The sequence below is a fragment of the Diadema antillarum genome, unplaced genomic scaffold (genome assembly GCF_040938485.1).
Source record: "Diadema antillarum isolate AM-2024a unplaced genomic scaffold, OU_Dant_1.0 seq00000197_RagTag, whole genome shotgun sequence".
NCBI classification, from domain to species: Eukaryota; Metazoa; Echinodermata; class Echinoidea; order Diadematoida; family Diadematidae; genus Diadema; species Diadema antillarum.
In genome coordinates, this window is record NW_027271259.1 from 610,374 (window position 1) to 626,874 (window position 16,501).

At 36.3% G+C, this 16,501-nt stretch overlaps 1 protein-coding gene across 1 annotated transcript in view; it reads left to right on the forward strand.

Annotated features, from left to right (window-relative positions):
• The window catches only part of LOC139728755 (choline transporter-like protein 2), a 35,116-nt gene that overhangs the window by 15,579 nt on the left and 3,036 nt on the right, over positions 1 to 16,501 (forward strand). The window contains exons 5-18 of the mRNA XM_071639697.1: positions 1,248 to 1,332; positions 1,725 to 1,892; positions 3,536 to 3,608; positions 4,776 to 4,917; positions 5,517 to 5,600; positions 6,336 to 6,448; positions 6,948 to 7,070; positions 7,902 to 8,001; positions 9,345 to 9,437; positions 10,352 to 10,442; positions 11,463 to 11,698; positions 12,277 to 12,371; positions 13,913 to 14,019; positions 15,893 to 15,966. Coding sequence (XP_071495798.1) covers positions 1,248 to 1,332; positions 1,725 to 1,892; positions 3,536 to 3,608; positions 4,776 to 4,917; positions 5,517 to 5,600; positions 6,336 to 6,448; positions 6,948 to 7,070; positions 7,902 to 8,001; positions 9,345 to 9,437; positions 10,352 to 10,442; positions 11,463 to 11,698; positions 12,277 to 12,371; positions 13,913 to 14,019; positions 15,893 to 15,966 — 1,584 coding nt within the window. The remainder of the gene's footprint in view (positions 1 to 1,247; positions 1,333 to 1,724; positions 1,893 to 3,535; positions 3,609 to 4,775; positions 4,918 to 5,516; positions 5,601 to 6,335; positions 6,449 to 6,947; positions 7,071 to 7,901; positions 8,002 to 9,344; positions 9,438 to 10,351; positions 10,443 to 11,462; positions 11,699 to 12,276; positions 12,372 to 13,912; positions 14,020 to 15,892; positions 15,967 to 16,501) is intronic.

The window sequence follows — 16,501 nt, forward strand, 5'->3', positions numbered from 1 at the left end:
ACCAGTACTTCTTTAAGAAATCAACCACTCGCAATATAGAGTATATTTTTAGTGGTGTATACTGTATGTGAAGAGCCCAGAGAATGACAGAAGCAGTGCTTTTACCTCCTTTTAATTTAGCTGTCAATGAGATATGACCTGCAATTCATTTTGTGGAATTATGTACTCTTGGTTAATACAACTTTGCTACCATTTTTGTACTTCTTCTTTTTCATTCTTGGCAAGCAAAGATTTCTGTAGACTTTCTATCTTTCCCATTCTTTTGCCATATCAAGTGAAACACAAACTTTATAATCATACATTTAAAGGTCATACTTGTATATTGGGAATTTCATACAGGAATCTGAAATTCCATTTTTATCTGTCAATGTTTTTGAGGGGGAAAGAGCATATTTCTTTCTATATGAATACTTACATCCAAATGATATAGTTTGGTTGCTGCTCAGAATGAAAAATTACAAATGTTCCATTGTTACAGTTGTAGCATTTTCATTGTTACATGTATATTGCTAACTTCTGACAAATAGCTCTTGAAGAGGCAAATTTTATGAGTTTTAATGGTGGAATATGATTACCTACTTGTACATAGATTATCGCTATTTTTTACACATGAAAGAAGTGGCCATTTTCATTTTTGTTTAGTTGATGGGTGTACAAATGTGCATGTCATGAATGGCATTTGCTAATATATATTGACATATTCAACTTATCATCAACATGTTTCAGATGTGCCATGTACATGGTATTACAGTAAATGTAAATGTAAAACAACTGTTTGACTCTGGTGGCTCAGTTATTAATAAAACATGAGATGTTGAACTTTCTTGACTGTGTGGTATTTTGATGGTCAAAAGGATGAAAAATGGAAAAAAAACACACACTCAAGCGTGCAAAAGTATTGAAAGTTGTCGGAATGGAGATGACTATGAACAAATATTACCCTGCTCATACACACTACCACTATTAAAAGATTGTCTACTATCTGTTAGAAAAACTGAGTGTGTATCAAAAAAGCAGTCCCTCGCAGATTTTCACCTATTTGAAGCATTCCAGCTTTAAGGTTATTATTAAAGTGGATATTTGTATAACTTAATTTCTATACAGCATCACACACAGTTGCATAATGTAGGACCTTGCAGCTCATATTTTTCAGACTGAGAGGCTTTTCTGTGACTGCATGTACAAAAGACAATTTGTTAATGTTGCATTAAACATCACATGTCTCGTTCACCTTTCTCTTTTGACAGAGATAAGCCGTACCTGTACTTCTTCAACTTCTTGGATTGCCTGAGTTCTTCAACTCTCCTCAGTGTAAAATGTCCAACAGTGCAGGTAAACAAAGTCTACTTGATTTATTCTACACATAACAACAATAACATGTAAATACTGACTTTGTTCTTTCTTTGTTTTGTTTTCACCACCAAGGTGGTTGCATTTTGCTCTTTAATGTTTTTGATGATTATGATTACTCTAAAGTCATTTTTTATGGTTTTGCTTGGTGCATTTTAACTGATGCTGTGTCTTTTGACAAATCATCATCATATTAAATATGCATTAGCTATAGTTTTTATCTGATGATTCTATTGAATACACTCTATATGTAGACACTCATAATGCTAGTACAATTACAAATTCCAGTTTTCTTTGTGAGGTTGTTATTGCTGTCTGGGAATGTATATCATGTGAAAATAGCTTCATTAGCTCTATGCTCATTGTGATGACAGGTATGTGTATCCTCGTGTCCAAACTACACGGCTGCGCCGTACACGTCGGTCGCCACGAGCGTCATCAACGGCGTTGCCTTCGATGTCAACCTGATCGACTGGAGTACATTCATCTGTGACTACGATTTTGATCCGCAAACTGAGTATCTCTTGAGTGGAGGAGAATACGTAAGTCACATTACAAACCGGGCCCGCTGGCAAAAATAAAAATAGATATTTACATGTGGGGAATCCAAAGTGAAAATCAACAAAACTGAACTTTCATTGAAGGTTTATCCAGCGTTGCACTTGAGTGGGGTATTTTATGTGTAGTTTAATTGAAACATGACTATTTATACTTCTAAACCTTGCACTTTTCATTTTACATCACACCCACAGACTCTACTATGCATTCAAATAAAAAGAAAAAAATGCATCTCAAAGGGATAAATTATAGTCACAAGAAATTTTTCCTGTTGCAGCAAGCTAATTTCCCCCCCCCCCAATAGACTACAATGTATATATATTTCTATGAATCTGTTGTGAGCTATTATAAACCTGAATAATGGATAGCAGGCAATTTTCTGTAGTGATTGTTTTGCAAATGAAGTATAGTGACAAGAATGGCAAGATTGTTGTCATGATTTTTCCTTAATATTCATGTGATAAGTTTGTGAATGACCCAGTATAGAATAGAGATTTAGTCTTGTTGCTGCAATGTACTTTTAAAAAAGCAAACCATCAAATGGTATCCTGTATACTTCTATGGAAGAAAACTGCTACACAAAAGTTAGTTTGTGTACGTTTAGCTGTGGTATAAAAATGCATAGCAAATTACGATTCAATACCAGGAAAATTATTCCCTTAAATATGATGGAATAATCCTAGCCTGGCCCAAGGATTGTTGCATATTGTCATCTGCCAGTATCACTTGAAAAACTGTTCTGATTGCAAATGAAAATGGTGTTGTACTGTCAAATTTGCCTGAAGTCAGTATAAATAGTCACCTCTGGCAAACACACAGCCATGGCAACTGTGTAATGATGTCTGCACTCTTTTTGACTGTAGTAAAGCTGTCATCAGATTTTGGAGAGTTGTTGCCATAGTGATGTCAATTACCATTTCTCATTAGCTGGTTTCCCTGTTTCCTTCACACTATCAGGGATGCCAGCATTGACATTTGTCTCCAGGGCCTGAAAAATGTTGGTGGGGCAGAATATGTGCGTGAAGCGCACATCATGAACGTGGAGCGCGAAGTCCCTTGCGGCCGGGGTTCAGCTCTGGGGTTATAGATACTCTCTGATGCACTTTCAGCCCGATTTTGGACCATTCTAAAATACTTTTAAAACCCCTTTCGTTTGGTGGTAATTTTGATACTTGAATGCAAGTGATGTTTACTGAATGAATAAATTCAGACTTGCAAACACTGAAACCCAAGGAAAATGGATAAATGGGATGAAATCGCAGAAGTGGCAAAAATGCTTAAATCAGAGATGACACTGAAAATAATAAACAGAATAGAAAAATCACAATTTTCAGACATTTAGCACAAACAAAAATCTGAAATAAGATTTTTATCTACAAAACGTGACTCTAAAGTTTGCTTTCTTTTGAAAAAAAAATATGTTGCTATTAATTGGGAATAGCTGAAAAAAGCTCAGCTATTTTCCAATACTTGAACTCACCTACAAGTGTATTTCTTTTGGTCTTACGCACATATTGTTTGTGCTGCTGGAAAACTTTGGACTTTATTTTTGTGGCTACACTGTGTTCACTTGATGCGGCTGACTTTTGTCTTAATTATCCTTTGATCTCCCCTCTCCCCCTTTCAGTCAGGTACTGTGGGCCTGGAAAAGATGTTCTCCGATGAGAAATGTGCATCCTATGTTATCCCACAGACTGCATGTGAGTGGTATACTCTCAACAAAGGTGTTCATAATGATCAAAACTTATTCAGCAGAAGAAAATATCTATCATGATGTGTAGATGTACATTGTTAGTATTTAACCCGTTTAGGAACGTTGATTTTGCTACAACAGGCATTTCCCATAGACCCTGGCCTGCCCGAGTTACTCCGGACTCATCCTCAACAGGTTAAAAGTTAACCCAGTGTAGTGTTTAATGACCCATTGCTCATTAAAGCATAATTTACCATTTGCAGATGAAACAAAACCCAGCATTAGTGCTTTAAAATAGTTCTAAAATGTGAGTTAGGGATAGAAACAACCACTGTGAAAATTTGAATCAGTAAAATCGATGTTAAGTATTGTTAGATATACAAAATGTGAACAATAGTTATAATAAAAATGTTTCCAAACCAAACCGTCTACAGTTACGATTTATTATAAAGAAAAATACTGACATCTCTTCATATTTTAGGCTTTATTGCAAAACATTTACATATGGGAGGGTTTTTCTTTTGTGGTACAACAGACCTGCACATATGCATGAAAGGTGATATCTTAAACATTTTTCAAATCACTGCTCCCAAAGGTAAACTGGACCTTTAATTCTCATAGGGTAGAATCCTACCCTACTGCAGTCACAGTGGCTTGCAAACAAATTATAAGTTTGATTAGGATAAATGCTGTGTCATACACTTTGTCTGAAATAACTTTAATCTATGTCCGTCACTTTGTTGTGTTATTTTGCTATTTTGCTGGTGTATATTCTATTTCAATTAAGTTTATTAAATAACATGTACAATTGTAGCATTGTGTTACACCAAAATATGATAGAATATATTGCAACATCGTGTATTTTACTATTGTCAGTGCCCTAGATTCCCTTTCTTTGACATGGAATACATGGTCTTATAAAGACTTCATGTTGAAGGAACCTAATAGGTGTGTCTTTTTAATATAGGACAGTATTACAATAAAAAAAGTAAATAAATGCAGGTTATATAATCTCATCCCCAGTTTGAATGGTTGTCAATTATTTTAAGCCAACAAATTATGTCTTGCTTTTTTTCCTTGCAAGAATGACATATTCAGTGCAATCACCACTTTACTGCATGCTTTTTGTGACTGAGATGGGACTTCAGTTATGCTCAAATTATCTTTCGTGCAGACCTCGGTCGATGCGTGCCATCATTTCTGGTGAATGCGTTGAGTAGCGTGACGGATGTCCTATCTGAAGACGAGTTCATTCTCACCCCAGGCAGTGAGAACAACAACATCACTGCCAGCAATGCCCAAGATCTCTTCGAAACGTAAGAATGAAATTATATACACACTTAAACTACCAGTTGCACCACGTTGAAATAGTTTACCAGTAGTGAATGTACTCTATTTGTAGAAGTCCCTCAGATCTATTTGTTGCAAAGCTAGTGTGATTAATTTTTCCTAGCATTACCTTTATGATTCTCAGTCTAAATACCTTAAGTTTACCAATCTCTTAATGTGAAGCAGATGTTTCCAGTCACTGGAACACTAATCTAAATATCTTAAGCCTCATCTAGAATCACAACAAGAAATCAAAGGAATGATACGCATGTTACCATACCAACAAAACTATGTGCGTTATTGATCAATAATTTTTCAGAAATTAATGTGGAAAAAGACTATATAAAAGAATGAGTGAAAAAAGGTGAGATAAGAGAGCGAGAGAGAGAGAGCAAATGGGAAAGAAATGATGGAAAAATATAGTTAGAGGTAAACGGGAGCCGTGTAAATGCTTCTACAAGTAATTGTACTGAGCCAAGTCAGAATGGACGGTGAGCTGCACTATACTCCTTTGCATTAATCTCCATTCTTTGTCTTTTCAAGGTTTATATTTTATGACTGTATGAATATCTCTCCTGACTGACAGATCTGTGAATTTGCTGCTGGATGTAGTTAACCTCGTTGAGGTGATCTACCAGGATGTCGTCGCCTCGTGGTATATCATCCTCGCGTAAGTTTCCCTAAGACCAACATTATTTTCCCTTGTACCATTTGAATCCTTTAGAATTTTTTGTTCAGGACCTCACATAAAATGTCAGACAAGTTTTCATTGCTTGATTTTTATTGTCAGTTGCAAAATTTGTGATTTCTGGAATCATTTTCTGTTATCCAGTAGGGTCAACGTGCTTCATCTTCCACTAACTGTCAGTATGTTTTTTGTGATGTTGGAGTAGACTTATCAAAATAGCTAACATGTTCACCTAAAATGGATATTTCATTGTGTCTACATTGTAGTATGACTGACAGCACAATATGTTTTGATGTAGGAGGAGATGTGTCAAAATGGCAAAAATGTTCAGCTAGAATGGATGTTTTTATTGTAGCATTACGATATTTGTGCAGTAGTTTAATTTGTCATATATTTTGTTTTGAAAGCGAAAGGCCAGGTTCTAATACAAGCTTTACATTTATGAGCAAAATTTGCCAAAACTTATACACAGATGATTGTACTTCCAGTGAAAGTAGGAAGTATGACCATTAGATATCATTTCAAAATGAATACATTTGCTGTTTCATTTTTTGATTAGGCTACTGATATGTACTTGTAGCAAATGTATATGTGTAGCAAATAGTATTTGTTTTCTTCTCTTTTCTATGAAACATTTCATAACCTGAGTGTGAAATATAAAACCGATTGTGGATTTTCACAGCTTAGCTTATGACCTTTGACCCTTGATCTCTACAGTGGAATGCTGTTGGGAATGTTGATTGCATTCATCTTCATTGTACTGATGAGATGGTTGGCTGGAGTAATTGTGTGGTTCACAATCTTTGCCCTCATGGCTACACTGGGTGTTGGTAAGTGGTCTTGTGTTTGGTGTTTAGTGTTTCATGTTTATTTCATAGTGTAATTTTGAAGTTCATTGTACATAGTACTAGTAAGTGCCAACAACCCATTACTCATAAAACAATATTTCAGTCATTATATTTAATATTGCAATATTCCCCCCCTGAACCAGTGTGGGTTTTTGATTTGATGTCAAAAGGGGAAACTTAGTGAGGGTTTTGGGCTGGTCGCTGCAAGATATGTGATGAGAACACATGAGCCCCTTCTCACTTGCATGTCTTGGGTTTTTATTAACAGATTGTGAAGCTCAACATTTCATAGCGTTCTCTTTTTCCCCTGATTTTAATTATTCCATTTGGATATGTCATATTTGATTCAGTTTTTTTATTCATGAAAGTCAACTTTCATACATACACTAAGTACTGTCATACCAATCTGAAAATTGTGAAACACTCATTCTTATAGCTAGATTGTTATCCTTTCTACGTGTGATCATATCCCATCATGCAGGTATTTACTACTCCTACTACATGTACACCAGTCTGGCTGGTGTGGATGGTGCAGACGCTGCCATCACCTTCACTGCCAATCTCTCCAGCTACTTCCGTCTCCAGCAGACCTGGCTCATCATTGGTGAGAGGCTGATCAGCTGATTCTCTTCACTTTGTGTTTGCATGGTCACCTGTTGTGTCCACTGCCCCTACCCCTCCAGATAATCATAGAACTGGTTGCAAAGTTTGGATTTACTATAAATTGAAGCAGAAAAAATATTGCTATCATTCATGTTTAGTGTAAAGATCGTTGATCATATACCAAAAATGGTAGCTGGTAGAGCAAGGAGAGAGAGAGAGAGAGAGAGAGAGAAACAAAGAAGAAGACAGACTAAGAGATGTAGATTGAGATTAACGTCATTTTACATAATACATTACCATATGAGAGAGGATAGAAAGATTGCAGGGTTTTGTGTGTGTTTTTTTTTTTTCCTGTTTTAGGCATATTAGAAGAATTGTATAATGTGTGCTGCATCAATGGGTTATAAGCTGAGGAAAAAGATTCTCAAGAGCAATTCAGAATGTGTTAAAAAAAAATCACATCATTCTTGCACAAAAAATCTTTACATCATGAAAGCTATTTTCATATGCCAAATATGTATTAAAGAGATATGCCCATAACAGATGGATTTATTAATCCATTGTAGTGAAATCAGTGAAAGTCTCTCTTTGGGGTCCTTTTAAAAGCTTTTCCATGTTCCCAGCTAGCTGTTTCTGATAAATAAACTTCAGTACTTAAATGGAATCTCCCCATGCATACATTAGTTGTTCCTATGTGGATCAAGTCTCAGTAAGCTAGCTCTCTAGTTCTTGGGAACAATCTTTTTGTTTAAAAAGAAATGTCTATAGAATTTGAATGTGCTAGTAAATGGGTGTGTACTTGTTTTTCTTTAAATCCTTTGCATGCATACAGGCATCATTCTCTCAGTACTCCTGGCCATCATACTGCTAATGACCCTCTGCCTCTGCACTCGTATCCGCATCGCCATCTCCCTCATCAAGGAAGCAAGTCGGTAAGGATCGTTGACAGATCTTACAAGGGAGTTTCCCCAAATGTGCATACGGAATGAGTGAATGCAGCGATATTAGTATTAAAATCACTTCACCGAAGTTTGAGGAAAATTGCACGATACATTCAAAAGTCATGAGTTTTTAGAAGTTTTGGTGCTGACATTGCTGGATGAGTAGACTCCGACATATCGCAACTTCACATGTGGACAACAAAGAAAATATGACGAGAATTCAACATATTTTCACTTAATATTTAACTTTACCTCTTTCAGAAAACAGGGGGAATCATTTTACTCTGAGCGTAAGTTAGTATCAAAACGAGGATTTGTGTACTTTTCATAACATATGATTTTTTTTTTTTTTAAATTCTCTTTATATTTTGTATACAATATATCATTGCCCATGCATAACATCATGGACTGTTGTAGTCATTTATCCAGAGATGGCTGCACCAAAAGGTTAAAAAATTCATTTCTTTTACATGGATTTTCCTATTTTCCTCACACCTCACTGATGTGCTCTACGTACACTGTTACACTTACTCAATCCATATGACTGTTACATATATGTTTTTCTTTTCTTTTTTTCTCCTTTAACCCATTGAGGGCAAGTCCTGAGTATACTCGGGCAAGTGTCTATGGGAAATGTGTGTTGTAGCAAAGCCCATTCACAATGGGTTAAAGAAGGACCCTCTTCTTTAAAAATTTCTCTCCTTCCTTCGTCTGGCACAAACATTACACTTGGATAATTTGTTCCCTTCCTGATGGCTCAGGCAGGCTATTGCAGTTGCTTTTTTACTGTTATCTGTGATGTAACCTTCTTTTGCATTCAGTTTTTGTTTAAAGACAGTGGTCAATAGCTTGACCTTGATGACAAAAAAAAAAATTCTGTTGATGTTATCATGCTCCAAACTGTACACTTTTGGATGTTAAGAGAGATGAATAATCTTAATAGTTATAGAATCAACTGAGGTTTGTTCTTTTTTCAAAATAAAAGTGGAGCAATAGGCAAATGAGAACATTTGTCAAACGGAAAAAAAAAAAATCATATTTCAAAGAAGAATTCATTAATTATGTGCAGCATGCACATTTCACAGTAAGGGCCTTCTCTGTAATTGATTTTGTTAATATGTTTGCAATCCTGTCCAGAGATTATTACTCACGGTAAAATGTGAGTGTGCAGTCTAATTTCATGTGATTGATTTATGTGTATAAACATTGAATTAATAAATCAATATTGGCATGGACCGTATGGCTCTGTAGAGCAGTGTGTCTTTGGCAATTTACATGTTAATTGTGCTGTACTGAGTAACATATTTTCTTTTCTTTGCTCTGATTGGTCACAGGGCCATAGGTCACATGATTTCCACCCTCTTCTGGCCAATCATGCCATTCCTACTGGAGCTGATAGTGGTGGCGCTCTTCGCCTGCATTGCAGTGTATCCTTTTCTCACACTTGTTTGCACGATTGATTGCAGCAGATGATTGTTGAAGTCAATATTTCAGTGCTGATGATTTTCAGTTTCATTTTCATACACGTTTGTAGGTCCGAGAAAGATAACATTGTCAGTGTGAAAACTGGAACATGCCTTTAATTGATTTCTCTGGATCTGCTTATCTACTTACCATATTTCATTATTGTCAATATTGTTATTACTATTATTATCATCAATTTTTTTTTTTTTTTTTTTTTGCCAGTGCTTCCTGTCAGCTGATTTTATGAAGCATACTTCATATTTTCATGTTAATACATGCAATTCGTAATCTTGCTTTACAAAATGCTATATATAGTTTGGCATTTTGCAAAGTTCTTCTCTGGATATGGATAACATGTATGCTATGGGTTTGTGTATGTACAGAAAATGCCAGAAAACACCACCATTTAGGTTTGGATAACTACTTTACAAACACTTTTTTTTTTCATACCGATTTTGAACTAATTAAATCTCATGTTAGAAAGTTTCTTACACTCTTGGCATGTCACTTGATTTCTATGAGCTCCATTTAACAACAGCTATCAAATTAAAATGCTTATTTAGTGATGGGCTGTTGCTGAGCTGCTACTGTAATGACCTGGGGGGCATTTCATGAAGCCTTTTGTCCGACAAAGTTGTCGGACAAATCTGCTCTCAGCCACTGGTGAGATGCAAGGATTTTAGTAGCTTCTAACAGCTTGTTTGTCAGAAAAATATCTGACCAAACTGCTTCATGAAATGCCCCCCTGGTATATACATTTGTACCATCGGGTCCAGCTTCTTGAATGCTGGTCAATGTGTCCTAGCTGGATTCCATGAATATTGTCCTGTCTTCAAACCCTGTGTTAATTAGCCTTGACTCAAGCCGTCATCCTCAGTTATCTTGCCACCACTCATCGCAACATGTATGTAGTGATCGATGCACCGACAGATTTTGGAGTTGCTAATGGCACCTCTTGCGACCAGGCTGTAAGTGTAATCCCTTGTCCTTTGATGAATAAAACAAGTAAAATGATTTAGTTACATGTGTAGAGTAGAGACCTTTGATTAATCTAATACTGTCCTGACACTATTGTGGAATTGGGGCGCTGCAGGATTTATATCTTGAATTCAATTGTTAGAATTTCATAGCGAAGTGCATCTGCTTGTAAATCAATATCTTTAATTACTCAATTTGCCTCCAGTGTGACTTTTACTATGGGCAATTGTAAAAGATATCAAGTGCCATTACAGGAGGTGTCAATTTCTCTTGTGAGGGTGCATTATCTAAAATTTTGTAGCTTGAAATGCAAGAACTTTGTAATCTGTGGACAAGTTACCCTCCATACAAATTGTATGGCTCATTTCTTATTTCATTCATATCAAGATCCTCCATCTAAAAGGATATATGATCATTAGAATTAAGATCTCTTCAGATATATATGTTTGCATGTAATTCAACATATTATATGATTTTGACAGTCTATCCGAGCCTCTACTCTATCTTCCTTTTGGATGATCTGTGTGGAGACAGGTTTAAAGGAGTGGTACAGCTTCAGTTGGGATAGGGTTTGAGGTTTAAAACATTTTTCAATGATGATTTTTTGTTGTTGTGAGACATATATAAAAACATCTTAATATGAAAAAAAGCATATGATTTAAGAGGTTTTCAAAGTTTATTTGATAAAAATTGGCTTTGAAATGTGTGAAATAACCAAAACAATGTGATCCTAATAAAAAGTGGGGCCCACCTTTTATTAGGAACGCTTTGTATTACTTTGTTTTTGGATATTTCAGCCATTTCAAAACCGATTTTAAGCAAATAATTAAACTTTGAATTCCTCTTAGAATTGTACACTTTTTAACATTTCATAAAGTGGTTTCTAAGTATCTCATAAAAGAGTTATAAGCTGAATTCTCACCTCAACCAATACTATACATTTGTACCATATCCCTTTATCTGTACATTTCTTGGGCCCCTATTCATGGTACTCTTTGTACACCTCACAGACGTTTGCCACCAACAATACGACAGCTATGTGCATCTTCAGCGAGTACGCCCTGCCCAGCTACACCATCTACCTGCAGGTCTACAACCTCTTCATGTTCTTCTGGCTGGTCAACTTCATGATCGCCTGGGGTCAGATGACGCTGGCTGGTGCCTTTGCCTCTTACTACTGGGCCTTCACCAAGCCCCAGGATATCCCAGCTTTCCCTCTTCTCAAATCCTTTTGGCGGTCCATCAGGTATACTCTTGCGGCTTTAAACTTTAATACTCATAGTCGGCCGTTTTAGATGATTTTTGATCTATGGGGAACATCTGTCTCCATACGTACATGTAATCACATCCAGATGTGGGCAAACCACATGCAAAGGAGAGAATTAGATTAGCAGAAAAGAAAAGAAATTAAGACAGCAATAATTGTGTAATGAATTAATAAAGGTTGCTTTCAAGAAGTGATCCTATGAAAATAAAGCATTTTAAAATTTTCTTTGTGAGCTGTTGATTAACTTCAAAATGTGCAAAATGGCTGAAATTCCATGTTATATTCAAATGGAATGTTTGCACCTAATTGAAAAGATATTAACTTTTTACATATAAAAAAAAATGAGCTCAGAACTTTCCCTCATAAATTCTTGTGGAAATGTAATTATTCAAGATGCAGGTGTTCAGAGTCACATTTTTGTTAACCCGTTGAGGACAAGTCCCGAGTGTACTCGGGCAAGTGTCTATGGAAAATGCGTGTTGTAGCAAAATCAATCCGTCCTCAACGGGTTAATAATAACAAGAATACTTACCGGAGTCTGACTTCTTCCATTCCAGGTATCATCTGGGTACCATAGCCTTTGGCTCCCTCATCATTGCCATTATCCAGATGATTAGGGTCATGTTGGAGTACATAGAGCAGAAACTCAAAGGTGTGTGTGACATTTTATGGCTAATGATGATAGTAATAATGATAATAATAATAATGATGATGATGATGATGATGGTGATGATGATAATAATGATAATGATAATGATAATGATAATGATAATGATAATGATATTGATAATGATAATGATAATGATGATAATAATAATGATAATAATGATAATGATAATGATAATGATAATGATAATGATAATGATAATAATGATAATAACAATAATAATAATCTTCATCCAGGGTAGCCTCTTCAGTGTTGCCGTAAATTCATTTCCCAGGCATATTTTGTCATTAATGGGTTGTACGAAGGGGACGAAGATCAGCATTTGCTGCATGGAGAATGTGTGATTGTTTAGGATATTTTGTATGTGTGTGGCTATAGTGTTGTGTACGTGTGACAGGTTTTGAGTATTTATAAGTCACAGTGAGATATGGGAAGAGAAAACAATGATATGGACTTTGCTGTTTGCTGTTGTATATATTTTCATGATTGCTTCACTTACCTGGTATATATGAAAACTATGGTCACTCTGTATTTAAAGTGAAAAGCTGGGAGTACATCAATTCTAAATTGAATATACAGAAATATAACAGAGGAGTTTGATTGTTGTCGTGACATGTTTGTCAGACTGTAAAGTACAGCGTACTCCGTCTTTGGCAGTAACTCACATATCAGTGGTGGATCCAGAGGGGGCGCCCTGGGCGCACGCCCCCTCTTTATTTTAGGTTAAAACAACAGAAAAAAAAGAAAAAATTGTGGCCCCCTTAATTTTGGAAAGGTGCCCCCCCCCCCTTTACAGAATTCCTGGATCCGCCCCTGCATATGAACACTGAATTGTATGCACTTGAAATGTGCTCTTGCATGAACACGCGCAAGGGGCCCTAAGAATCAATAAATGTAAGATTATGAAGACCCTGTCCTCCATATTTACTGAGTGTGATTAATTCTCGTATAATTTATCTCAAGTAATAATTGTTAAATTCAGAGTAAGTCATTCTGCTCTCACACTATCAATGGAATGCAAACACAATGCTATCAGTAATCATTTTTAAATGCTGTCATGAGTTTTTGCAAATATGGTGAAAGTAAACTATGCCAGTAAATGATATTGTTATAGGATGGAAGTACTGTAAAAGTGGATATTTTGGCGTGACTAATTTTTCACGCTTGGCCGGGTTGGAAGAGTTTCGCGTGTTTTTAATTCCGCGGAATCAAGACATCACGCACAGGCACATATGGCAAGCAAAAATATTCGCATGCTTTTATTTTCGCGCTAGTTTCTGGTTGCGCGAAATGCGCGAAAATTTGAACATCGCGAAAATTTCCACTTTTACAGTATACAATTGTATTGAATATAGATGCTACCAAATAGCTGCATATAAATTGACTTGTAGGCACAAGGCTGGAGCAGTGTTTATACTTGCAGTGTGCTCCCCTGAATTTAGGCCTCTTGGTGCCCAAATGGATTTCACATGTTGACAAAGATTGTTTGTTCATACCAGAATCTCTCCCCATCCCCTTTATGATAGGCAACGCTGAGAACGAAGTGGTGAAGTTCATCATCAAATGTCTCAAGTGCTGCTTCTGGTGTTTGGAGAAGATCATGAAGTTCCTCAATAAGAATGCCTACATCATGGTGAGTATAATGTCAGTCATAGAACATGAAATATGACAGAGACATGTGTCATTGTTTGTTTGTTGTTCTTATTAAATCAATTTGCACACCTCACGACTTGTTTGTGCCTGAGGTATATTTTTCATTTGCTAGTCTGTCAATGTGTAACTATGACCTCTTTATTTACCACAGTATGGTGAAAATGACCAAAGATACAGTGTAACTCATTTTAACTTTTCATGTTTGTGTGTGATTTGACAATGTGCTATTGCTGGAAAAAATCCCACAGAATAAAGGAAGTATGGACCATAACACTATTTATTGATCCCACTGTGGATTTGATTAACATTTCGTTTAATACTAGACCGACTAAACACTAATTAAATCAAAGGGGAAAACTGACAGGTTAAAGTCATATTCTGATAGGTCCTGCCTTCTCTCCTTTCTAGTGATCAATTAAGGTAAATCAAGTCTCTGTATAAAACTATTGTAGCATAATTATGGTACATCTCTGACATCATGCAGTTGGCACCTGAATGATTGCAGACATGATGGATTTCAAGAAATTTTGTGAATTTTTCGATAATCTTATTGCTTGCATGAATCATCCATTTGCATTCAATTTTTTGCTCTGTACTTTCTTTGAACATTCTGCATCTAATGATTAGAATTAATTTACTTCTCTGAGGATTGTGCCCCTCTCAAGTCAATATCTCATCCTCCACTCAAAGTGATAAGGAGTACCTAGCAAAATGACATAAAGTTGACAATGATGCTACAGAGAGAGGAGACAAAAAGTTTGAAGAGACGTCAGTGTGTCTCTTGTATGTATTCAGCATGAATAGGTGGGAGAAATACAATGTGAGGTATCAGAAATAACTTAGATGACGACATCACTTATATATCTCTTTCATATCCCACAAACTCTGACGTAGCATCCCATAATTCCTTGCCTTTCAAGTTCCTTCCTGTCGCTGTTGTTCTTTTGGAGTTTGTTATTGAAGGTTATAGCCAACAAAATATGTCCACATCTATGTTAGATCGAACAATGCTGTACGCGTATTATATGTATTGTGCGGTAGTCCTATCCATACAACTTGTATATTTGCTGTGTAGACCACACTAGTGTGTAAGCATCTTTCACTTTCCAATTTTCATTTCTTCATATTTGTAAGCATCATACCCTATAAGTTATATACCAATGCAAAGCTTTCATCATGAAGAATTACAAAAAATGATGATTGTCCTTCCATAAAAGCACTCTATATTTTCTTCTTCAAAGTGGTTTCTTTTAAATAAGTGGTATGTGGGACATATATCTAAAATGTTGATATCATGTGTCACATCCTTCATAGAGGACTCTGATCTGCATCTAATATGAAAAAACAACAACAACAGCTTTAATTTCTCTTTTATCTGAGACATAGTTTTCGTACTTTTCTTTGACATTAAATTTGATATTGAGAGAGGCAGAGACTCCAACTATACCGCTTTCGACAGGAGGTCTCCCGCCGAAAGCCCATTTTTGCAAAATCTCCCGTTCTCCCGCTTGAAATGATTTCTTACTTATTGTCATTGTATGTTGAAAAAACAAGCCTTAGATAGCACGAGGTAACATCTAGAGCCCTTGAGGTGGACCCCGGCGACAAGTAACTTCGCGCTTTGCGCACATCAAGTTGGAGTCTCCCGTTTGCTAGGGGTTTCAGGTGGGAGAATCTCCAGATCAGAAGGTGCTTGGGGTTGGAGTCTCTGGAGAGGACAGTTGAGTGATCATGCATGAAAGAGCTTCTGGCACCAAGAGCGTATGAACTGCATTATGCTACTGACAGATCTTGGGTTAAAGGCTAACTTTTTTTACCTTTCCTTTCACTATCTATTTCCCTTCTCACTACAGTGTGCAATCTACGGGAAAAACTTTTGCACATCGGCCAAAAACGCATTTTTCCTGCTCTTGAGAAACATTCTCAGGTGAGTTGTGATGCACATACGGAGTAGATCACAGTGGCCACTTTGAATGCCTGCAGATGTGGAATGGAGTGTGGGAATTAGGAATCAATTTATTCTCTCTGAAAATATCATCTTGAAATTAGCATGTACAGCAAAGGAATCAGAGCTACCCAGGTCATGGCTAATACTGATTAATAACCTTATGGTTTCTGGTCTGAGGCTGTAACCTGTAGAGTGATATACCTACACATCTATTTACTTGTGGTAGTTGATATTAGTATATTGCTGCTGTTTGGTCACAGAATTTAAGTGTTTTTGTATCAGGAAGCAAATAGAAAGAAACTGAGACAGTTTTCAGGATCCAACTTTAATAGGGAGGTTTTTATCACTGGCAAGATGGCATACAGTACACTTTGTATGAGACAAAGTCTTTTGGAGTGAAGAAAGTGCTTTGAGTTAAGTGCTATACTGTACAAGTGATATACTGTGATTTAAGTGCTAAACTGTTACAAAGTGATAATTTAAAGTGATATACTGTTAAGTGACAAACTGTAAA